At 41.2% G+C, this 26,762-nt stretch overlaps 1 protein-coding gene across 1 annotated transcript in view; it reads left to right on the forward strand.

Annotated features, from left to right (window-relative positions):
* LOC119227020 (astrotactin-2-like) overlaps positions 1-26,762 on the forward strand; it is a 170,199-nt gene that overhangs the window by 86,044 nt on the left and 57,393 nt on the right. Inside the window, exons 8-13 of the mRNA XM_037485466.2 lie at positions 2,255-2,339; positions 3,096-3,170; positions 4,858-4,995; positions 12,530-12,680; positions 23,028-23,194; positions 24,390-24,578. Of these exons, the coding sequence (XP_037341363.2) occupies positions 2,255-2,339; positions 3,096-3,170; positions 4,858-4,995; positions 12,530-12,680; positions 23,028-23,194; positions 24,390-24,578 (805 nt within the window). The remainder of the gene's footprint in view (positions 1-2,254; positions 2,340-3,095; positions 3,171-4,857; positions 4,996-12,529; positions 12,681-23,027; positions 23,195-24,389; positions 24,579-26,762) is intronic.

Genomic DNA, 26,762 nt, shown 5'->3' on the forward strand with positions numbered 1-26,762 from the left:
GCATTTGAATAAAGGAACAAAATACATTCCACTGATTGCTTTGCAAGGTGTGTCTTAGATTAGATTGTGCTTCCACGCGGGTGCGTTCTCATCTGAGGCGACGTGTAAAAGACTCCGTGATTGTGTCCCTGCCTCCAGGCCCTCATACATATACGTGTGCACAATTCATAAAGTATGTTGCTATGCGTGAGCTACGTATATAAATCAATTATCCACGCTTAATTGAGTGTAATTTCTCTTTTCTGCCGTCTAATGACGTTGCCAGTATTGTTAATTATATTGTGTGGACTGTGCGCTCTATGAAATGAGAAGGGTCCTATTCCAAATTGCTCAAAGAACAACTTCTCCAACATCTAATTCAGGTCATGAGCACAATTTGTCTCTCGGAAGAAGCCGGACATATTTCACAAAGTTTTAAATATTTGGAGGCAGAATTGTACATTTTCAAACAAAATATGATGACAAACTGAACATTTGAGTTCAGTGTCTTTCTATTTCTTACTAAAGGATTCTATTACTAGTCAATTCTCTAGAAAATAATTCAGGGTACGTTCATTTGATGGGACAAACTTAGTATTGTTTCATTTTTGTTGGACAGATATTCCTTTCCATGCCGACACTGATAACATCATAGTAATGTGTTTGTTTTTTTAAGTTGCACTACATGAAACACGTGGGTCACGTCCTATTAGATGTTTCCTCTGGAACCAAACACAATCTTGAGTATAACATTCATCAGCATATAAGAAATACATCCCAAGCTAAGATGCTTTTGTTAGCCTAAACCAGGCTGCTAATGCAAAAGGGAAATAAAGCATCTGGCAGTGAAGAGCGAAGAAACTGGTCGACTCACAGGCGCTCCAGCACGTAACTGGTAACATGCGACCCGTGCACGTGTGTGCAAGATGGATTTTATTAAGCAGGGCCTCTGGCTGTTAGGAGAAAAGTACTTTAACTAGGTTAAATGTGTCGGCAATGAGCAGCAGTGGGAAATGGAGGTGTACGTGGGCTTGTGAGTTTTTGCACCAGAACAGAACATGAAATCCAAGGAGAATGCCTCCATAAAAAATAAAAAAAACTACGGCATCAATCGTTTCATATGAATCACAATTCGTCTGAATTCAACTGACAAAACCCTCAATCTGCACCATGAATTTTAATTGAGAAACGAAAAACAAAAGTCGTATGGAAAGTGTTGAAAATTAAATTTGAACACAGCTCCAAAACAATTTTGACCACACAGCTCATAATGAGCACAATGAGCAAGCTCTTATGTATTAATATGAATTAGAAGTTTCAAATAAATAGAAATCATAAAAATATATAATCATCATGGGTCGGGCTGTCGTCCTGCCATTTTCAAACTTTTCAATCACCCTCTATTTGAAATGTCTACAGTGACTGTAGATGTTGATGTTTACTTGCGCCCACATTTCAAGAGCGATTACTCCACATTTAGCGACGGCTCATTAAACCGCTAAAAGCAAATAAAAGCATGTTTGTTGCCTCTCGGTGACTTAGTCCCGGTGGTGCATCGCTGCGTGAGTGAGTCTTAAGACTATAAACTCAACCAGTAAATTATTAAACACTAGGTGATAAAATTGAGAGTGGGGTTGCCTGGGCGGGTTATACATTTCTCCAGTGTTACGCCTCCACATACTGCAGGGCAACAGAAACGTATAATTTTGGGATCACTGCTAATAGTTGGTAAGGCTATCATTGACACTTATATTTCAAATTGCATCCATCCACTTAAAAAAGGCATTAAACAAGCCGGATTTTAAATGCACCATACACAACACAAAAGCATTTCTACCTTTATTAAAAACTGATGAAACACATGATATAAACAAATTACAAAATCATCGGTGTGTTAAACTTTATATTCACATATAACATAATTTAAACTGAAAAATCAAATCTAGAAGGTTTTTCACTTAACAAATGATGTCTGTAGTATTCTGAAACATAAACATCAATTGTGGAAACATACCATTTCACTTTAATGACTCGATGACGAACACGTTTTGTACCTTTATTAGATGTTGCAGGAAAAAGGCACTGGAATCGATGTAAATCCGCTCAATTTTTGTCCGGCAGAGAAATGTCAAATATGATAGCGTGACAACCGCTTCCTTGATAGACCTCTGAAGGAATAAAGTAACCAGGTTCAGCTACTGATGTTTTTTTTTTTAATCAAATGAGGATGAATAAATATCCACCACGGCGCTCCTCCTTGTTGTCTTTATTGCAGGAGAATGCAGCTGTCATGAGGGTTATTCCACCGATCCGGTCCACAAACACCTGTGTGTTCGCAGCGACTGGGGCCGGAACGAAGGGTAAGTCTTCGACCTCATGGCACCTTTCGAACCCTTAGTGCCCAATATCAACTTTGCGTATAATAAAGGTGAATTGTTGGCTCGATAACGTTCCAAGTCTCTTTAAGTTTATCTCATGTAGCATTCAAATGACTGGAAATCAAGTCACGAAATCATTCTAATGACATGACGTATGTGAAATATAAGCCATTTGCAGTCATGAGCCAAGACACGCAAACGTGAGGATGAAGACTTTGAAGAGGTCATCAGGAATACATTTAATGAGGAGAAGAGGTTAATGAAAGAAAAAAGCAGGGCAGAAAAGATAGTGAAAGGGTGTAGACACGCGTGGAGGGAATTACACACATGAATTGAGATCAACACAAAGAAAGGCAAATTGTGAAAATTGACGTGATGGGGAAGAAGGAAATAAGTCAATAGAGCCTCATCTCTCAATCTGACCTTGTTCGACAATTAGCCGGCTTGCCCAATCATCGATTCGTTTAAAAGGTTATTCAACTCCATCAGCCCGGATTCAGTCCAGTAGAATATCACATTTTCCATTCAGAGGGTGTATGCAAACGTATGATCAGGCAACGTTAGTTTTGACCTTGTATATCCATTTGTGAGATGCATTTTATTACTTACACAGTGCTGAAGGATGAATTTGTAAATGAAAAGAAACAAATTAGGACGTCCCCGTTTTATTCACATGTTAATGCAACATTTTATCCATTTCTCCCTCTGATTTTGTGTCCTCTCCTCTCTGTCCTCAAGTCCTTGGCCATATGCTAACCTGGAGAAAGGCTATGACCTCGTCACGGGGGAGCAGGCCCCCGAGAGGATCTTCAGGTGAGTCCGTAGTCGACCCTCGATTCTTGGGACTGCAATTTGAAGCCTTGAGTTTGTCATTTTGGATTTTTGTCATCTTTTCTTCTCCGTTTCGTGACCAATGAAGTGACCGTATTTTTAAACTGCGGACCCTTTGTGCAGAGGTAGAATACAGATCAATAACTTCTGGTTTCAGAGATTTTGAAACTAATTACCAGAACGGCAAGGATAGTGTTTAACCGTTTGCCTTTTTGTCTGGACGGCTATCACGGTTGATGGAACATATGTATATACATACGGAAATATACAATCAAGTTATATGGACATTTAATGTTTGAATGTTAGCCATGTGAATGCACAAACAGCTTGGTCTTACCGCCCATGTTCATTACCCCTGCAGTATGTTGGTGGGCAAAGGTTTTTTTTTTTTCCCACTCGTCTTGCTGCTTTTGGCACAGACCTCGCAGAGTTTCGCTCTTGGCGCGTGTCCACTTTTTATAAGAATTGGATAATGCAGAATCTTTTCTTGTACATAGAATAGCCCACTTCAAACTTTCAGCGGCACGTTGCCAGTTAAAAGCACAATGGCATGTAGGAGATGGGATTCCGATTGCGCCGGTAAACACAAAGGCAGAAAAGAGGAATCTACCGCTTGGTCAAAGTCTTCTCTCGGTCCAGAGTTCCTGAGAGGAGAAAGATGAAAGTACAGCTGCACACACGCACACGCACACGCACGCACACACACACGCACATACAGCAGCAGCAGAGCACAGACACTTTCAGCCATGTACACACTCATACAGATAGTAGACAAAGTCAGTGAAGATTCGCCAACCAAGTGTAAACCCTCACTGGGTTCCTGTTCGATGGGTTTTATATCAGTACTGTGAAGAGGATAATGGGAAAAAAAACAGATCGCTCTACAGCTTGACAGTGTTGGAGTCAGTCCTATAAGGGATTGCTTTCACAAACTTCTGATGCCTCTCGCTTTTGCAAACTTGGAGCAGTGAGGAAATAGGCATCCTGTGATCTTCGAGAATTGGTGGGTGAGGATTATATCGATTTAATGTTTTTTACTTAAACGTTGAATAACATTTTGAGGCCAATTTGTCACATAGCGAGCGTAGGTCAGAATGAGTGTAATGCATTCAGATGATCCTGTTATGCACCGGCAGCCGAATTGTGTATAAGTAAAAATAAAAAATAAAAGAATGCCGATGTTTGGCAGTCAAGAAGAGAAAGTGCTTTGGTCTTGTGCAATAAAGTCAGGCATGACAGAACGAATGAAACAAATATTCACCAGCAGACCACACAGAAAGGGTGAAAAGAATTCTCTTCGAAATGCAACTTATTTGTCAGTCAAACATTTGGGTTGTAATTTACTTGTCACAAAGAATGTTTGCCTGTTATATTTAAAGAGACTGCAGATCTGTTTCCATCTGTGTTGATGCACATCATGCCAACGCGGGACCGACAATATGAGCTTGGCATTATACACTAGTACGCTAAATGTGTTACTGTAATGATACAGAGTGCCAGTGATTACTAAATATCCTTCCATGTAGCTTTCCCTCACAGCTCTGCATTCCCACACTAATCTATTTGCATCATTGTTTTTGTGTGGATATACTGCGCAGTGTGTGTGTGTGAAACAACAACATGTGACGGCATCGACTGAAATGCAGCTCTTGTGGTTGTGTCAACACAGATCATTCTACAGTCTGGGCCAAGGCTTGTGGCTGCCAGTCAGCAAGAGCTTTGTGGTGCCACCAGTGGAGCTGTCAATCAACCCCATCGCCAGCTGTAAGACAGATGTGCTGGTTACTGACGATCCAGGAGAGGTCAGGTCAGTCTGATTCAGCTCCACACTGATGTTGGAAGACAAACTTTGCCGTTTGAAGTCCCACCAAACCTTTTTATTATTTGTTTTCATTTACATTAGGCTCAACGACGTCGATTGTTCAATAATTTAATTATTTATTGATTGCTAAGCCTCTATAGCAACTTACAAATAAACTGTGGTGGGATTTCTAAGGCCAACCAATATATACTTTAACTTACATTGTGAGCAGTTTCTATGAGTTCAGCTGTGGTATTGGGTATAATACAGGCATGTATGAACGTCACAGTACTACTTCATTACCACTATCAAGCAGTATGCTACAAGATAAGCATCTAAAACTTTTTACTCACTGAAAAGGGATGTACTTTACATTAGTTTAAAAAATGACTAAAACACGGTAAGAGCTTGGAAATAGCTTCTTTAAAAAATGACTAAAACAGTGTCATAACTGCAAAATATATGTCAGAATACCAATCAAACATTAATTCATGTAATTATACCCAAAGGTTCTTAATTTCAGATAATTGAAGCTGCAGGCAAAGCACTGTTACAAAATATCCTAACTTTGGGCTACGAACATGAGAAATGAATCCAAACAGGAAAGAAGTGTCAACAAGTTTAGGGATTTGGCACTCACACAGGGCAAAAACAACATTTTGGCAGCAATTATTTCATCCAACCAGCCAGTAGGGGCTGGCATGCATCACTGCAGCCGAACATCACCAAACACGCCGGAGCATCAGCTGCTGATTAAAACAACCACTCATCTATGGAATTAAATTCACACCAGCCAGGGAAGTGATATTCCTCTTCATAACCAAATGGTTTCTTGTTGCCCAATAGAAAAATTTGCACTTCTCCCACAATGTAGAGGAAAGAAGGGAATCGATTCACTGATGATGTCACTACGGGGTCAAAGGTGACTTATAAATCCTCACATCCCTCACACAGAAATCCACTAGTCAACATGGACAAAAACTAACTTGTCCGGGACTTTGAGACTCCGTGTTTTTGGTTTATTCTGTCCTCATGTGCAGATGGAAATATTCCATTATTTTACAACGGTCACTAAATTTTAATGTGGAGTCAACCCATATTGAGCTAACTTACCGATTAAACACACACACACAAAACCAAGGTGGGGTCAGTACCTGCTGACCCAGCAGTGGACCGTCACGCCGGAGGGAATAACACAGACAAATACTACTTCTTATTCACTGAAAAATGTGATTCTATCAAAACACATGTTTCCAGAACACGCTCACTTTACCTGTTAGGTAGATTTAATCAGATCCCCCTACATTCAGGTCGAGGAGTTTCTGTAATTGATTTTTGATAGTCATTAGTTATCACTTTACTACTGAAGTTGTGTTATGTGTGTGTCGCATAAATTATTGTTGCAATTTCTACGTTCAAAAAGGTTCCACTAAATTGCCTCGGGGGGGCATAGAACTCCCGAGGCAATTATTCACATCTGCTCATTCTGACGTGAATAGGATGGCAGTGCGGATTTATTAGTCAAGCTATGTCTCTTACTTTGAAAAAGAGTTGTGATAAGTTACTGTGAGCTAGAAAAATGTTTTAAAATGTCAACTGTTTAAAGCCACACCACTTCTACATTTTGATCGGATCACATCGTTTTACATAACTCTCATTTAGCTACTGGAGGGAAAACTATTATTTCAAAGCAATTATTACTTTTTTTTGTATTCACTTTTTGTCACTGAAGTGCCACTGTTATCAAAAGCCCTCATTTGGTTATATCACAACTTTGAAGGAAGGAATATACAACGGTTACATGACCAAAGGCATTTATGCTCTTCACGTTACTCTTTCATCCCATGGAAAATAAATAATGTGCTTGGATACTATGAAACATGCAAGGTGCTGGGACGTGTGTCCATCCTTACTGGCTTTACAGCTACATGCAAATGAGAGTGTCCCTCTCCACAGGGTTCAGTTTGCAGAGCTTAATAGAGGTTAAGACATGTGAGAAATAGAACAAAGTCCCTCCCTGACTACAAACCTCCCTGGCGATGCCCTTTTCATATGAAGAACTGCTCTACTTCACTCAAGGGTTGCCAAAATTTGATTAGATTAAATATTTACATATTAATGAATAGTTAAAATCCTGCAATATAAGCATAACCGGTTTTAAAGCCATGGAAAGGTTTTGTCCTTTTATTCTCAGTATATATACACTTTTTCCCTGTAATTTAAAGCTAGATCCTACAGAAGATTCATCCTAGTTAATGGAAAAACTAAGTTGTCTTAAAACAAAGGAAACCTAAAAAGCAATGGCCTGATGTTTGTCAATGGGCCTCCAATAAATAGTTGCAGCGATATGGGATTTTGTTCAACGTATACTTCATAAGGTGTAATAACCTGAAAAGAATGCAAAGCGAAAAATATGCCATAGTGTTTTGCTGTGTCCATTGCTGTGGGAATTCAGGCTCAGCCCTTGTCTTCTCCTCGGCTACTGAGAAGCAAGAAGACGTTGAATATGCTGTAACCCCCAGACATTATAATAATTATTGTTATAATGCATTACATTCAAGCTCAATGTACTGTAAATACAACATATTGCAGTTTTAAAAATGAGTCCTCTTAAATTGGAATATTCTCTTACATTGACTTTGCATCCAGGCTCCATACCGCTGACCCAAAGCGAGTGTGCACGGGCCCTTGGATGTCACAGTGTAAATAGTTCAGCCCGCGCTAAACTGTGCTCAAAGACTAGTACTGGTGTCGATAAGGAACTGTTAATAACCCTCGGTAGCAGCTGACAGCCCACTCTGTTGATTAATGTTATCACTCACCGTGATCAAGTGAACCATCGAAATGCGCCGGAGTACAAAATACAATCCAACCGAGAGAGGTTGACACCAGGAACAAAATGAAGTAAATAAATACTTTATTTTTCCATCAAAGACAGGTCTTACAACTCAAAGAAATCTGTTTTCATTTCATCACTCGCGTTTACCTGCTGTTTTCACCAAAACTGGATTTCCCCCCCCAGTGAATGCAGTGGGCTTAAAGAAAATGCACTATATTCAATGACGAGAGTGCTTGATGAGAGTCAGCATATCTGTGGGTAGCTGAAACAAGAGCATTAATCAAGTGCCGGGGCAGGCCAATAACGGGCTGCGTAATCACGCGGGAGCCGCGCTCCCAACTTTGGGCAGAGTCGCCCCGGCCATTCATCATCTGGAAAAGCAAGAGGCGGAGTGGGAGATTAATAACAAGTGCATTAGTCAGTGTTTAGATGCAACCAATGTGCTTTTGGGTAGAGAAAAAAAAAATAAACGAGACGATCTTGATTAGCTAATGATTTGGAGAAGAAGCATTATCAGATATAATTGTGTTTTTGATTTGGCGTACAACAAATTTCCTCTTTTAGCTTCAGGGTATGGTTAATTAATCAGTAAGAGGCAATGCTTTTTCTGGATACGTTCATCACTCTGGGCCATGATTTGAGATGTTTTGCATCATTTTATGAAACATCCCAATTTGTATATTTTCTTAAGGGATTTTTGTTTTGTTTTTTCCTTCAATTTTCCCCTTTCTGCATGGTGTTGCAACAGCGATCTCGGAATTGATTGTTTTTTTCATCTTTGACTCTCCACTCCTTATGTCTAGAAGAGCAGCCTGTTAGCATGCACCGCACACCTGAGGCAAACCATTATTTTTGTCTACTGCCTCACCTTCCCCACCGTGGCTTTCCCTCCAAATTAAGGAGTCATTTGTCAATTCTTTGAGTGCTTGCCAGAAAGAACTGATGCGCAAAATGCCATGTGTTGCCTGTCTAATTCAAAAAGAATTGAGTTGCCAAATGAAGAGGGTAAAAATAACACATGGGAGGGCCGAGGCAGAGAATTGACTTTTTTAGGATTGCGGTACAACACAATAACAATCTAAGTGTAACTGTGAAATATCCCTTTGTGACGGTGTTAAGCTGGAGGGCAACCCAAAGGCACTCACTGAGCCACAGCTAGGAGGTGCACCGTAGACCAGAAGATTCCAAAGAAAATATATACCTTTTAAATCATTATCCGTCTCAAATGCGACCCGACCCCCCTTGCCCTTAACGCACTCTTCCAAGATGTCTGTGACGGGAATACCAAATCCGCTCGGCCCGGGAGGAAAATTGGAAAATAAAACTCTTTGACAGCGGCCCAACAGCGCTGCTAGAATACCAGTTGGTGAGCAGCCCAAAGCGCACACTCGTTTAAGATGTATCTTGCTACTTGGAAGGGTATCAATCTGCTGTCACACCACTCTAAAGACAGTCTTTCAATAGCGGGTTTAAATAAAGGGAATCAAATATACGCCCCCCATCTACTACGCACATGCCGATTGTGTTGTCTGCGCTATGTATTTACAAGTGAACACTACGTGTACATCAGAGTTTTGGAACAATGAAAACATCTTACAGCGACAGCCCCTTCCTGTGTGCGCGTGTGGAGATCGCACCCCACAGTTTGGCTGATTTTATTGATCGTCCCGCTCAAGGCACCTGCATGAGAAACAGATGCTTCAAAGAACACCCTCACAAATACCACAGTTGTTGCTACATGATTATACGGTGCAGTAAAATGACGAAATCAACCCAAATAATGTAATTGGTCCAATCGGCGAGAGTGTTCTGATTGTGCGTGCCAATCACACTCCCACGTCTCAATTTTAGGTGCATGGTTTTTGCAGCTGTGTGATTTCACGTTTCCATGGCCCAGGTCAACAATGAATACAGCTGTACCAGCCCTGCCCTTCGCCCCATTAGAGGCCATATACTGGGTATTCTACTCTGAATACGATGAACAAAGAAAAGAAAACAACAAACTCTATTCATAAAATAGAATACTGTTCACATTTGGGCCCGATGGATGGACTCTGCTTGACTCGTGTGCCAGACGTGTTTTGTTTACATTTGGAGCGTGACATTGAGCGATTTGTCATCAGCACGGCGTTGTCAGGAAAGGTTTGATTCTGGAAGCCGACGGTACCTGTTTTCTGTCAGTGAGCCTTGACACTTCTCCGCTGGCACAAGCAAGAGCTGATGTGATAAAAAAAATATAACATGAACACCTAAAATATAGAAACCTCTGCTGAAAACAGCTTTCCAAACGCTGACCACATGTGGGTAGACTCTGAGAATACCAAAAAGGAATGTACTTCATGAATGAAAATGGAGGTATTTGGGGAAAATGTTGGACAAAACACTTCACCGCATGATTTAATACGCTTTGAAGTTTGAGGTTGTTTAGTCAATGATGTGCACAAGGCACCTTGCGTGAATCATTGTTGTGCTGTGCGTTTCATCTTTGCTCCACGTCACTGACAAGGTTAATCTACTTTTTTTTTTTTGCACACAACAAAATTCAGTTAATAAGAGTCTGATTTGCCCTCTTCGCTCATTGAAGAAACACTGCAAGACACGCAACTCTTTAAAGGTTTACATCAACTTTTAAGAGGTTACTTTTTTTAGACATTTTAATCAAAGCAACCGCAAAACTAGAATTCCTAATATATTACTGCGCTCGATGGATTAACATGACTCGCCACAAAAGCACCCGAGTACACAAAAAAAACACACCGGACACACTCCTGAATCCTCCTCCCTCAGCAGCGCATCTCTCTCCACATCATCCAGGATGTCGTAGCTGTTTGTAGAGGCGAGTCACCGTCACAGCACACTAACATCAACCAGATCCCATTGCGAGAGACAGTACTTTTTTTTTTTTTCCCTTGCAAGGAGAAAACACAAGGGTTGCTTACCCCTGCTGTTCAGTTTGGCATGCACAGCTCGCTGTGCGGGCATGGCTGAGCATGCGGAAGTGAGCACAGCAGCTGAGCTACACAGCAGTGGTCAAGCTGACATTTCCCAGAAGAAAGTATAACGATCCAGCGCTTGGAAACGGCCGATTCCTCCTTTTTGCACTGGCTGAGAGAGAGATGCACACAAGTTATTGATTGGACCAGAATTGATATAAATCCTTAAACTTAAAATGTATCTTTTATATTTATGACTCCAAGTTTGGCAACAAAGGTCAGTCCAAGACCGGAATGTATCAAATGCTGTGCATTATTTCTCCCCAGGAGATGAAGCCCACTGACTTTAGTAATCCACTCTACAGCTCCCACAAGCAAGTTGTGTTTTTAAAGGAAAATGTCTCAGCATCAATTGGATGAATTGCCAATTAAATTGGCACAGCTCTGTGCTTTCCACGTGGAATAAAAATTGCTTTGTTGTTCTCCTGATTTTTCATCTAGCGCAAACAGCAGGCCATCATTTTCATTTCTCCAATACTTTGCTTTATGACTAAATCTCTGCACAACATTCACATCAGCCTTCGCCATGGCTTGTGTTAACTGATATTTGTAAATGTTAGCACACTAACACAACCATCTAAGACGGTGCACAAGATAAAAAAATGACCTTTTAAACATTGACATGTTAACATTTTCATTGCAAGCATGTTAGAACTTCAAGGAGCTGCTATGCACATATTCGGCCTCAGAGAGCTGCTAGCGTGTCTGTCTTACATCCGTTGCTAATTTGTATATAAACGAACGCATGTCATTTGAATAATGTTTGATTATTATTATGGAGATCTAATAAAAAAATGCAGGCACATCTAGCCATGCATAAAATTCCACAAATGAAAAAATGATGTTATAACGATATCTTAATGGAAAAACATTAAATAAAGAAAAACTGGGGAATACATTAATTTCACCTCTTATTGCCTCCGTTTGAGTTTGAATGTGTATGCACGTGCTTTTTATTTTTTTTTCTCTTTTTTTTTCTTCTTTCTTCTTCTTCTGCTGCCGTCTCCTCCAACATTAGCAACAAAGGCCGGGCCGGCGTGTCATGGCCTTGGATGAGTCCCGAGCGTTAGTCGATGCTGATGATTCCCTGCGCGCTCTCCGGTCGACACACACTGTGACAAACAAGTCCAATTGATCCCAACACACCAATTAGGCGCGGGACACGACCCACGGCGAACCGGCACGAACGCCTGCAGGCACATTCGCTGCAGTGAAACTTTTACAACAGCTGTGTTTTAAAAACAAAACAAACCCAAAAAAAAAATGGCTGTAACGTTTGCTGCTGCTCCACACAAGCTCCAGGGTACATCGCTTTCCCAGCTCCTTTTGGATTGGGTTTAGCGAGGCTTGCCTCTGTGCCGCCGGCCACGAAATGAAGCTCAAGCTCGCAGAGGATACCTGTCACGTTGATGGAGAGCGCTTTGATGCGTTCACTTAGTGTTATTGTTTGTGTCGCAGTGGTTATTAGCAGCTGGAAGGGCACCAGCACGCCACAATATGTACAAATATGTAAAGCCTCTAAAGTGCACAAAATGTATCAGGGCAAGATGAGAGGCATTGCTTCCCACGTGGTGAGGGATGTTCGGCTGCCGAAGCATTCTTTCCACTCATTACCTCTTCCGCCGCGTCTATTCGCCCTGTGAAAACATGAAAAGCTATTTTCTAGGTGGGCTTTTTTTTTCTCACCTTTTGTTTTCTTCCATTACAGGGACGAGGCCATGATGTCCACTTACTTTGAGACGGTAGAAGACCTCTTGGCATCTTTTGGGCCTGTGCGAGACTGCTCCAGAGATAACGGTGGTTGCAAGAAGAACTTTAAGTGTGTGACCGACAGACAGTTGGACTCATCCGGCTGCATGGTAAGTGCCACTAGAGATCATGTACTGGTTTCTGCAACATGCTGTCAATATGAAATGATTTATGTGTATGGTTCCAACAATGACAAATTGTATTACCTGTCTTAATGCAAATGTCCAGGTTTTACAAAGCATTTATGTTTATCATTCAGTAAAAACTAAATTGCTAATGGGATCAATGGAGCAAGGAGGTTAACATACTTCCTGATGGAAAAGCTCCTGGTTGAACTTTTCATCCATCAGCTGAACTAGCGAACTAGCACCCATGGACCCACTAGCGATGCGTTCAAGCCTTTAGTCTGGCGAGCACCACGAGAGCTATCGATGTGCTGGTCCGGGCATGCTGGCACTCAGGCCTGCCATGTTCCACTTAGTGTGGGAATAACTGCACACCTGAAATTTCCCAAAAGTGTCGAGCGCATTTTAAAATTGCGGAATCATTATAAGGAGAGCTATAACAAAAGGTAATTACAACAAATGAAGCTTGCCAACTTTGAATGATTAAATAACTTTCAGTGCTCCTGCTAGTCAGTAGTTAATGCACGACTTTGCAGCTAAAATACAGATAAAGTATTGGATGTAGTCTAAAATGCATTCATTTGCATAATCAGCCCGTTTTTAATGTGTCTTTCCCAAGATAATGCAACTCATTAAATTTGCATGCCATCTGCTGCATCCTTCTATGGCTTTTGTGATATTTGCAAGCAATCTATAATATTTAATGTGCCAAAAACAGTATGCTCTGGTGTTACCGTAGGCTCTTTAGTGTATGGACCCTAAAGAGGCCCGATGGTTAGAAACAGTTATGACTCACGCGGCTGTGCTGTGTGCACCGGTATTCTTTATACTCTGGCAGCATGATGCCGTCTGCTTTTGTCTCGGTGAGGTAACTGTGACATTGTTACAGTTATTTTTTCACTCATTTCTAATTTCAAATTCAGGACAAAGACCGAAATTGCCCTTTGAAAGAAACAAAGGTGTTTGAGTTCTCTGCGATGACAGTAGTGAGGCTCTTACAATATAACAGAGAATGGAACTAGTCCAGTGACAACAGGACCAGTAACAGTAATACTTCATGTAATATTTAGATATAACAATTACGTGTGTTTCATTTGATTGTTGATGGAGATTTGCCTTCATCTATAAACCGTAGTTTGATTTCAGGTGTAGCAATGCAAACAGCGGTGCAATAGAGCTTTTCTCCTGACATATTTACAAGTACAGGGTGACTGGAAAGTTCAGATCCGAGGCTTTTGACAGCATGGGGCGGGCCCGGCTTGTAAAGCAATTCAATTGATGAGACGTCTCAGTTGCTGGAGGGCGGTTGCCTGCTCATTAACAGTTTGGAGGGCGGCTAAACATTTCCTGGTCTTTTCTTTGTTTGTGTTTACCGAAGACCAGCACTGATCAGGCAATTGTGTTTTCTTATCTTTTAACTGAAATAAAGAAAAAAAGCCATGTTAACCGGGCTGGCCTGACACTAATCTCCAAAGAGGTTCAGCGTTCCTGCCGCTGCGGTGCAAAACTGATAGACTTTGTAATTCGGTACCTTTTTAATCCTTGTTACAATTTCAGCATTTTTCTATAAAGATGTTCCAAAGTTTGTCTGCACATGCCCTCTGCAACTCATCACCCACGATTTACCTCCCACTGTGTTACCATGACAACTCGTCCATATTAATAAACCTGACACATACTACCCGTCTTTCATCAAAACCGAGACGATATCCACCCTCGCCGTATTTAGTTCTTGTGGCTGCTATTTATGACTATGATACGTCTTTGTCTACATATATTGGTAATTGCCTCTTGACCATTGTGTTTCTGATAATATGACCGCACTTTATAATGAGTTTACTGCATATATTTGGTGTCTGCCAAGCACCTCACATGGTTCATTTATTTAGAATTCCTATGAACAGCGATGTTACTGTTGTGTCACTCAAACAACTGTTATGCATCTAATGCCTAGTTCTGTTCCATGCATTTAAGCTCTATTCAATTTTCTCAGTAAAGGATTATGTTGCATATATTAGTGGTAATATTTTAATGTCTTACCAATTATGTGAATGCAACGTTTTAATGTTGGAATATTTTATTTAAGCAATACGGTACTAGAGGCTGTACATTATCGTCAATAATATTACAGTTCAAGGGTGTTGTTTATGTTATTGAAGCTGTAAATGCATTGCCTGTGGGTTTTGGTTTAGCACTTTCTTGTGTGAATTGCTGGATATCTGTCAATTAATTATAATGATATCTGTAATAGTGTTCCCAACCATGTTTAATGTTTTCCCACATTAGCAGTAAGATTCACATTCTATACAGGGGCTGAGGACAGCAATTGAACAGCAAGTCTCTTCATTAGAACCACAGGTGGAAAGAGTGTGTCTAAAATATGAATGAGTATATGCTAATTGGCACCGGACTGTTTTTCAGACTATATTCCACAGCAAGCCCCTGGACATATTGTGGCATATTTAATGAAAGATGTTCACAGGCATGTATAAGCAGACCCACATGGATACCATATGATGTTTTCTTCTCACAGCAGACTCTTAGCACAAGAAGAAAAATCATAGAAATGGCAGGAATTACCACCTTACTAAAGTAGAATTAAAGGAGAGGTAGAGAGGATATTCACTAGTTTAGATAATAATCCGAATGAAAAGATTTATTTTCAACTTTCGGAAAGCATAAATGTGAGTTAAGATCTAAAATGATTCGGAACGGTCCCACACCTCTGAATGCGGCTAATTAATATGCAGAAAAAAACACTGACAAAGCCTTCTAGTCTTCAAAGATTACCGGGAACCCAGACGCAGTGGAATCATTTTCTTCTCTGACTCCTTTGGGTTGCTGTTAGTTTAAACACAGCTGTCATACGAGGGTGCTAACACAGAGCAGTGGATGGCTTAGACATCCATTATCAGAGTCAGTCCCCCGAGGCTGTCTGCCGCCTTTAAGACTGTTGCAATGCATTTGCAATAAATTATACCTTAGTCTGAGCAAATCCTGCAGTTTTGGAGACATTGCTTATTGCATTTTGTGTTTGCTGGCGTTCCCTTAGTCGCTGCTGCTTACCCGGAGAAGATGGCATGTTGCTTATTCTTGTGCTTGTTAACCTCAGATTATAAAACAGTTGTCGTAATTGCACTTCGCTGATTTTAGTCAAGTAGTGTTTTTGTATTGACGCCTTCCCTTCTTCATCACTTTGCCCATAAAACGCCAGTCGGTCGTGTTATACATTACAGAAGTAATCTTCTGGGTGAAAGCTGTTTGTTGTCGTGCGCTGTCACTGTTACAGCCTGCGGCGCTGTTTTCAATACCAGTATTTTCACCAGTTTTCCACTGTGTGAAAAAGATTGTGTATTTAAACGTGTATAATAATTGTGTCGGGAATTTATTGCTTAAGGGCAGAGAGAAGAGTAAAAAATATATTGTATTTAGTGACATATAAATAGACATTGTAGTTCCACTGAGATTATGAATATTTGAATAGAAATCACAATAAAATATACAGCAGTATAAGAAAAAAGACAAACGTAACTCACACATGCAATAAAAGTTATTACAATCTCAGATTATTGTGTTGCACAATTGTGGTTTCATGAATGACGATTTCTCTCTGTTAAAATGTGCATCATAAGTTCTGTTACTTTTTTTCCAATACAGACCCTTATTATTGGCTAGATACATGATAGTGTACAATACAATTTCCTATTGCTACAGAAAAATATATCTCACAACTCCATATGGATTTAGATACTAGACATTAAGAGATTGTGATGCGTATCTCAACGCACCCAGCAGGGGAACTCTAACTTTCCATTTATTACATTTCTTTCTCGGCAGAGAAAAGATGACAATTCACCATCATTATTCCACAACAGTAAACTGTTCATCCACGAATCTCGCTTGATTAAAAACCCGGCTTATAACTGGAGTTACATTTGTGCTTTATTGTGCCGCAGCAAACACAGCAGCCATTGGGTGGATGTGGGCTGCGTGGGCAGCAACAATCGAAGCATTTACCCAGTGGTGTGGAATGAAATGGTCAAACTCTCGTTGAACCTGTGGTCAATGTACCGTGTCATCCACTGTTGTTTGTGTGAGAAAGAAGGGGTATTACTGATGCACTCTGTGAATTCCCCCCAGGGCTGCTGGGTGCAGTTCCAAACTCTGTAAACATATCTTTTCCTGGTCGTACCAACTGCAAGACATTGTGGTTTCTTTGCTTTAAGTATATATATATATATATGTATATATATATACACATATATATGTATATATGGAAGAACGTTTGTCTTGATGGCACATTATTTTAGCCAGCTACAATATCTATCTTCTTAATGGACATATTCAGTGGCTGAGCAGATGGTGGGATATTAGTGCCATATCTTTCATCCGATGATGTCTCTTCTGGGACAACTACAGTTGTTTGGAGGCAGAGTTGGCAAAGATGTAAATCTGAACTTCAACCATTATCCGAGTTTAGTTGTTTTGCCCGTCAAACTCGGGTGGTTTATAAGAGTTTTTCGCCGAAAACCGATACCGTTGTCTCCGATCTCATTTTTAAGGCGCTTGTCTAGTGTCCCAGTGTGCAAGGGTTTATTAAAATGTGTTGCACACTCCATAAGTCAGGCATTAAATGATGAGTTGTCAGTGTGGAGCCAGATTTCTGCTCGGTTGCCTTCTGGTTTGCATAAAGAGTCAACAGGGAGGGAAAAACGGCAACTCCGCCCCAAACGAAAAGTTCTGTGCAAATCCTCATCCCTGAGCCCTCCACCCAACCACCCCCCCCCCCCCGGCCCCCCCGGTGTGTCCCCACAGCCCCGCCTCCCTGACAACGGAGCGCCCTGACGTCCCCCTGCTCCGTTCACCTCATTACCATCAAATTTCAACGCTTTACGGTTTAAAGCAAATTATAATAATTCTTTCATCTTTTCACTCTGACACCGTCGGGTAAATGCCGGATCAAGTGTGTCATTTATTGTACCCGAGAGATGCACATAACACTGATCAAGTGTGTCATTTAGTGTACCACGGGGTATGCACACAACACTGCTGCAGCCACGGGTGGGAGGTAAGATCTGTGTAGAATGGAATAGAGTTTAGCCAGAGGCCTTGAGAGGGAGGGGAATATCAACACGCATTTGCAACTAAAACACATGATATCCAGTAGTATGTCAGTCTAATCTGTTGTACTTTATACACAAGAGAGAACGCCGGGGAAAAACCCTGTGAACGCGACGCTGATGGGAGGGTCCCATACTTCAAATTTCATTTGACAAGAGTGCTTTTTTAATCTGAATCCATTTTAGTCAATTCAAACCCAAGCAAATATAAAATTCAATAAGAAAAAATATTTAATCGCACCGGCTTTATTTGTAAGTAGGTTAGATTCGTATTTCCATTTCCTCTCCCTTCTAATAATTCCACAGACGTGGGTGGACTACTTTCTGACGTGCAATCATTTGTGGCATGATTGAGATATCAGGAGGAAAACGTGGTTATTTGTTGCCTTTTGCTGATATTTATGCAATAGCTTTCAGTACAATCTGCATTTGTATATCTGTTTGTCTTCATAATGGCCAAATATCCACATGTATTAAGTTTATGTATCACACTCATCTCATCCACCCATCCAAGACCAACTTTATTTATATACGTTAACACTGTGTCTTTATTGTCAATAATTGCATCCCTGACATAAACCAACATAAATCATCATCAACAAACCCGCGTCTCCTTTGTCTTCGTCTACAAAAGAAAACTCATAACAGCGGCTCTCAAAACGCCTCCGGCGAGCGAGCTGAGCTGGAAAACGCCAGTCTGGTGGAACAAAGCCACCCGTCCCTCTTGTAGAGGGGCGGCGCCGTCATCTGTTATGTTGTTACCAATAAAGAAAAGGTGGTGGAGCAACAGGGACAACACGGCCTACAGGATGCAGTCAGTCGCTCCAGCGTGTGGAAAAGGGTTCCTGATGTGTGAAGACGAGCGCTTCGGATGTACCAGGGTGACGCCTGTGCTACATAGACCAAAAGCATGTATGTATGTATGTATGTAGTGTGTATATCCATACAAGTATGCTCAAGTAGCGATCTACTTTTTATCGACGTTTTGCCTTTGAGCAATGCTTTTCCCAATAGGTGAGAAATGACTTTTATCTCACTGAAGATTAAGTATGAATTCACATGGATTTAAATAACAACAGAACAAACAGCTGGTCTGAGTCTTCTCATTTCTCACAAGGGGGGGGGCATGGGTGGGTTGCACTTCGCCCCGAGTGTTTTGCTCTTGCAACAGCAAAACTGCTGTGCGTTATTTAACCCATTTTAGCAGAGTTAGAGCTGCGGGGCATGCATCTCTGCCGCCTTTAAACCAGATTAGGATGTCAAATATGCTTTTAGAGTATTTGATTCCACCCCCCCCCCATCTGTCAGTGTGATTTAGAGCTGCTCTGTTTCCAATACTTTTATTTGTTTTATTGTGTGTTTGTTTTGGGGAAACAGTCAGCGCACATCTTCCTCGCATTTTCCTTATTATCACAGTTTCTGCCACTGAAAGATCTCTTTTGGTTTTCACTCTTCACACAATTTCCCCGTTCATGTTTTTTTTTTAATTCCAAAAGCTCCAATCTGACGTTTCAGTGCATTTGTTCTTGATCAATGGCTGCTCTCACTTCACTACTCTCTCGGAAATCTGTTACAGGCTCTAAGTACAGACATCTGTGCAACTTCATTTTGGCGAGATCATTAAGAGACAGAGTCCTCAATAGATATTGCTCAGATCCTGATTAAAGCTGAGTGAAGTAATGGGTGATTAGGGAAATGAATAGCATTCATTTGTGATTAATTAATTTGTAAGGGTGATCCGTGCATCATACACTCTGCTATTTAAGAAGGTTTTTGTGTATTTTTAATATTCCTTGCTTACTTGCTTACATTTTCTCATTGTTTCTCAAGGCAACCTTAGGTACTTCTTGTGTAACCGTAGAGTGACGCATGGCGGGGTCTGAATCACAAGCAGCTATTCCCACAGCTCGGCCTCGATGTGATGAATAGCTCCAATCCCGCTCTGGTCGGGATTTTAGCATTACATTCGTGATGTAGAGTACATGGGTCTGAGCCTGGAGAGCTTCAAGCCATTGAACAGGTGTGTTGAGTAGACAATGTTTGCTGCTCAATTATCTTATTTTTTTTATCTTATTCTTAATTAAAGCCTGTCATGAGTGTGAGGGTCTTCCAAACATCAAAATGAATGATCCTCAGCTCCTCTTGCTGGGCTCTCTCTCTAGTCGGTTCCCTTTCTGCATTCAAATCTTAAATTCTTGATGTTTGGAGAAACCTTGGTTTGTTTTCCCCTTTGTGTTTGTTTTACTACTGATTCATGTAGCATTAAAGTGTTGGATTGAACTGGAAATAGTGTTTATAGTGTATAGTGTTTTGACATTCAGGCCTGCCTTTTTCTTGTCCTGGCCACAGTAAGTTATTATTTTTCAACATTTGGTAAATTGTGGTCTCCTCTCTTTCTTCAGTTTGCTTCGTCCTATTTCTGACCCGATTTCCGTCCTATTTTTCGGTTCTGCATTGCGTAACCATTATAAAAACCCACAAAATGAGGCCAAAATGATGCTTTTATGTCTTTCCTGAACCGCGCTTTATTAAAAACATATTTCTTACTGCTGATCTCAAGGACCTTGCAGAAGAAGACATATTTCAATTCAAGATCCGTTAATTTGGTTCTTTTGTCACGAGGGAATTTGAACTCTGACTTGCCTACATCATTTCTATGTTTTTTGGCACAGTATCGCGTGAGCGGAGGACCAGCTACAGAGCCTTTATTCCAGTGGTGTCTGTGACATGTGACACGGGCTGATAGAACTATTAACCACGGACCATAAATCACAGCGGAAAAGGCTGTGGGATGCCGTGGCATAGACTGCAGCTATTGACAACCTGCTTATGTAAAGCCAGCGGCAGATTAAGTGTGACAAAAGACGCCGCTAGGTCTGAGTCTCTTTCTACAGTACGTCAGTCAGCCGGGGTTCCATTCATGGCAAGACACAGGCCTTCTTGTACCTCGGATATGATCTGAATGAAGTGGTACAGCAGCTGGATTCTTGTGGTGGTTACGAGATCATGTGCAAATCACGCCATCACAAAAAGAAATCCCTCCTCTCAGGCTTCAGGTAATGCATTTTTTTATCCGGTACATTTGTGGACCAATCAGAGCAGCCTCTTCTTTTCTTTCTAGCTCATGAAATAATACATTTGACTTACTTGATGAAAAAAAGTCCACACACTAATGAAAGGCCTGGCCTTCTTCATTTGTTTAAAACACACCAAGACACTACTAGACGAGCATTGTGTGTCATCACGCCTCACACACCTCAAATCAGTCCTACACAGGCACAAACAGAACACCAGGATTAGTCAGTGAAACGGCTGAACAGTGCTTTGCAAACTGTGAAATATAACAAGAGTCTCTTATAGTCTTCATTTTGAAACCAACAGAAGTGTCACATCAAAAAAGGGAATTGACAGCGGTACTTTCAATTCTGAAAAAAAGAATGCTTGTTGTTCACAAAGAAACATTTTACCGGCTGAAGATTGAGAGTGTAAATTGAATATTGTAAAACCCATCAATTATTCAAATCTGACCATTTTTACAATGAATATAAACTGTTAATTGCAGCAGCCATCGACTGAATAATACATTCGGGCTGTTTGTGCAGCCTCTGATGCCTGATTAATTATGATTGGATATATTGTGCGGCACAGAAATGACACATTATCCAAACTGTAAATCCCAGGTGCTCCCACGAGAGAAGACATTTCTCCTGGATGTATTGGTTTCATATCCGGGCCTCTAGTTTCATGGTGGTAAACCAGCACAAACCGCAATAACACTCAAGGGCAATTCTTTAATTAGTATTGTTGTGAACGTATTACTGATGGGGCGGAGGTTGTCTAGTAGTGCATCACCCCATGTGACAGCTAATTTCCCTTCATTTCGAGATCCTGTGTCAGTAAAAGCAAAAACATCAATTTACAATATGCATACTTTTGATGAAGCGGAACTCTTTGCTCTGGCAAATATAGTACAATTTATGAAGTATGTAAATACGTTTGGATCATAGAAATTCTGTTAAAAATGAATAAATGTCATAAACATAATCCTGATGACAAAGAAATATCATGCCTTATTAAAGGAACATTCAAAACAACCAGATCCTTTTTATTCTGAACCAATGGTTGGTAAGATTCCTTTTCTGATGGGAGCCATCTTTGTTATATAATGCATCTGCTGTTGTTGCATCATGTTAAAATGTTTCTGATGCTGCTCAGGACGCTATGCATTTGAAAAAAAAAAAAAAAACATAATATGCGCTGACCTTCACTGCTGACTAAACCAATAGTGTGAACACGCTGTAAGGGGCTGAGGGGCAGGGTAGTGGGAGGGATCCACCTCTCTGCCAGAGGGCCCCAGACACCCACTCAGCAGGGCCTCGGGCTCAGGTGTGGGAGTGGACACGCCTAAAGCTGATCTATTCATCCAGGAGGCAAACAGAAGGCAGGGAAACAAATCAGAGGGAAACTTCATGCCTGAGAAGCAGGCTTTGTGGAAAGTAGGCATTTACAGTTTATATACACATATCACATTCATAAGAGAGCTCACGACTGAGCTAGGTTTTCTATTGGGTGTCAGGTGAAATTAGGTGAAGAACACCTGGAGACCCTGGAGTATGAAATTGAGGGATGCATGCCCCTCAAATTCCTCACACCACCCCTTCTTACGCTAATAGTTCCCATTTTACTCTACAATTCGGAAACACACATTTTCCAACATGCTGGAATACGTTGCGTCGCGTATCCTCTCCGTTGGGCAAGGCTGCAGACATCTCACGTCTCCTCCGATGAACACGGAGGCCCAGACACTCCTCACCGCTTGTCAATTTGGAATCTCACCAGGAGCGCATTACACATGTGGGGTTTGTACATTGGATGAAAAAAAAAAAAAAGAATAAAAAAAAAAACTCAAAAGACCAAAAGTAGCGAGACGAGCTGTAAGTGTGATTCCAAGACGCCTGTTGTACGATGTATTTACTCACATGCAGACCCAGTCAAACGGAATATGTTCCATTTTTTTATCCTTCCATCTTCATCTTGAATTCCCCAAATAACCCCGTTGCCCAGTTCTCTTCGCTCATCTTCCCCGCCATCTCACTATCTTTGCCTCCTCGGCGCCGCCTCGTCCTGATTAAAATGCACACGCTGACCTCTGTAATCTATTCCTTCCTCCTCACCACCTCTACTTCTTGCGCTGTCTCTCTTTTCCTCGCAGTGTCCTGAGGGGCTGAGGCCAATGAAGGATGGCTCAGGTTGCTATGACTACTCGAGGGGCATTGACTGCACGGATGGCTTCAATGGAGGCTGTGAACAGCTGTGTCTCCAGCAGCTTGTGCCCCTTGAAGATGACCCCGGTTCCAGCAACGTACTCATGTTTTGTGGGTGAGAAAAACTAACAGCAAATAAATTGGAAGGTGTCTGCCGGGTAGATATAATGCTTCCTCGCGAAATTGCCCTTGTGAGTAATATTCCTGCGATATTAAGATATTATTCCTCAGGCAAACGGCCACAATGAGATAAGCAAATAGAAAAATGACCAGTGTGTAATCAGCAAATGATTACATGTCGCTATATGTGATGAAAGCCATTAGCCCGAGATTGCATATAAGGAAATGTTGATTTAATGGTTTACAATACCAATTAGTCCACAAGTAACATTTTTCTTACGCAACTCCCTGGCTGGCCAACTCTGATGGCACGCTATGATAAATTCTTTAATACCTACTTGTATTCAGTTTAAATGAGCTATTCAAATGGATTATTCAAAAGGTGCATCAGTGATTAAACCTGAATGTTGAACCATTCTCGACTTTCCTTCAAGAGTGTGTGCGGAGGAATAGTGATGTAAAGGGAATTAGTGTTCAGAGAAGGTTATGAAATGTACTATTTCACACCGGAAAGCTTCTTAGCGAGACTGCGACAGTTCTGTTCTGTTTTCTCCCCCATCTTGATCTCTCATCTTAGTGCGGATTTCTACTAATTAGACTTTGATGTAGAAAAATCCAGTGGCATGGGTCATGCAACGGGAATACGTGCTCTTTCCCACTGAGGCGCTAAGACCTGATCTTCTGCAGAATCCTACGCTTTAGCACCAGTCCACATCAGCAGATACTCTATTTTGACCGTTAGGGAGGATTGCACAGATAAATGGAGGAGATATGAGTTCATAACGTTTTACAACAATTGCTCAGTGGGCTGGATTCAAGCTCAACAACAAGAAAATCAGAAGAAAAGCAACCTTTATTTTGCACATCGTGGACACACACCGCTAGTTTTTACACTTAGTTGGGTGGGTTGTGTCCATGAATAGGTGATTTGTGCTGTACGACTTGCCAAAAAAAGAGGGCTAAGGCATTGGCTCGGTAGTTTTCTGTCCTGTGGCTTTGATAGTTTGTCGGTTAAATTAGAAAATTAGAACCACTTAGAGCCCATGTCATTTTTATTTTGCTGTTTCACGAACCTGCAACATTTGCAAGAATTAATCATCCGATGTTCTCGCCGACACCTACACATGGATATGCTTTCGTCCCGAGGGCGCATAGCATCTCATATATTGCTGATTTCCCGCCCTCCTTAGGTGTGTGCAGGAGTACAAACTGGCAGGCGATGGGCGCTCTTGCCTCCTGCTGTCAGACAACTGCGAGGGACAAAAATGCCCTCGGCAGGATGCTCACTTCAACGACACGCTGTTTGGTGAGATGCTGCACGGATACAACAACAAAACCCAGCAAGTCAACTTGGAACAGATATTCCAAATGACCTTCCGGTAAGTAGTTTACACTCGCACAGATACACAATGATCTACATTTTTCTAAGACATTTTGATTCACTTTTCTAATGAGTTCCTTTTCTTTCTGTTCATTTTTCTCTGAAAAGCTTTATTTCAGCTGGTGTAGACTTATTTAAACACTAACATCTTTGCGCGAGCTCAGCGGAGAAATCAGTAGTCGGGGGGGGGGTCTGCTGTCGGGATGCCGCTGACGCGTCGGCTTGCGCACGGACGGGTGTGCGTGCGTGAGAGGGAGATTGAGAAGGGGATGACAAAGTGATGGTTGAGTGAGGATCGAGACTCATCCCATCGCGGCCCTCCCTAAACTGCCAGCCTCTCCGCAAAAACCTGGCTCCCTCTGATAAGTCCCGTGCTGTTTGTGGTGAAATGCTCCTGTAATCACAACGAGATGATTGGGGGGGTATCTATGCACAAACAGAGCGCATACACAACAACACACTGTGTCTATAGCCTGCTTTCTCTGACTTGTGTTTGCTCACACGCACAGAAACACACACACATACACAGTGTGTACAGTGTGTGTATATATATATATATATCGACACAGTTCTTCAAGTAACCGTGAAATGCTTTTCATCTCTTCGGCCCTGTACGGGTTACAAAAGCTGTGCTTGGCTAAACACAGCCAGCATTGTGTGTCCGCCCCGGGTCCTTGGGCTCCTTTTGTAACATGTATTGTTGTGATTCTTTATTTCTACAGCTTACATATATATATATATATATATATATATATATATATATATATATATATATATATATATATATATATATATATATCGCTCGCTGCATTCAACTGACATTGCAGTTCTTTTCTGTTAATAATGATTGAAAACGTAGCTTGTGTGTTTTGCTTTTGTAATGTCTACATACGGGCATCCTGGCCATTATTGTAAAAAGTGAGCCTTTTTAATTCAAAGGAGAAGAATGCATAACCATTGCTCTTGTAAAGTCTTCTCTCAGAAATGCACTATAATTCAGCCACAGTAATTTCACATACTTCCTATGAAAGGCATTTGCTTTAAAAAGGTGGATGACAATTCACTCCTGCCATCATGTTGTTTCATTCAAAGTATGAATGTCTGTCGGATGAAGCAGTTAAATGTATTTACTCACGCACAATTGTGTCCATATCCTTGAAGATGCCTTTGGTGTGCACGCGTGAGGAAGTAAGCGCCTGGCTGCTACATATATTGAGTTGTTTTTGAAAGATGGCCAGTAAACACAAATCATTCTCATAATAAAATAGTGTTTGCATGAGACAAATACACTGGCACAAATGTGTTTAATCCCTGAATTAGAGTCAACCATTGTCAGCCATTTAGCAGAGCTTTGCAGCATCTCTCTGTCTTTGTACGGTTGTGTGCTGAAGAACTGCATGTTGTAAGATGGGACTCCTGGCGTTGATATAGCATTCAAACAGAAGTTACTACTAACTTTGATCACCAAACGATCAATGAGCTGAAGGCGGCTTCCGAGCCCTCTTGGAATGGTTTCTACAAATCCTGCCCAAATGTTCAAGAGTAGAACCCTGGGCACAGTACGGTAGACATAAAAGCAAAGTTTGAGTATTTTGAAACCAACCTTGAACCATTTGCCCAGTGGGTCTTCTGTCGTCCCCGGTTTACACACTGAGTTACTTTGGGGCCGCAAGAACGTTCAAACTACCGAGTCACCTTGGCGGAGACACGCTACATAAGCAATGAAAAATCAGATCATCTTTATATCGTGTGGAAAAGACAGCGAGATTGCAAGCAGAAAAATAATAAGTAGTCCCCAGCTCTTATGTTTAAAATGTCCCATCCACATGTTGCCAACCTCCCTTCTTCCTCTGCTGCTCCATTCAAGTGTCTTAAAGTGTGTTTTTGTGTGTGCCATTGTGAACCACAACTCAAAAGACTCCCTTTCAATCTACAACAAAATGCTGTGGCCTTGTGGGTATTTATCTTCCTAAGAAGCTAAATCAGTGCTGCTACCTCTCATATATATATATATATATGAGAGGTAGCAGCACTGATATATATATATATATATATATATATATATTGTTTTGGTGCAGGTACGCTGTGTCCACTGCATCAATTCTATGTAATGCCGCTGACAAACAAGATTTTCTCTCCACCACCTCAAACTCTATTTCATTACACCTGTGCAATTTGCACC

This window comes from Pungitius pungitius, chromosome 18, assembly GCF_949316345.1.
Source record: "Pungitius pungitius chromosome 18, fPunPun2.1, whole genome shotgun sequence".
Taxonomy (NCBI): domain Eukaryota; kingdom Metazoa; phylum Chordata; class Actinopteri; order Perciformes; family Gasterosteidae; genus Pungitius; species Pungitius pungitius.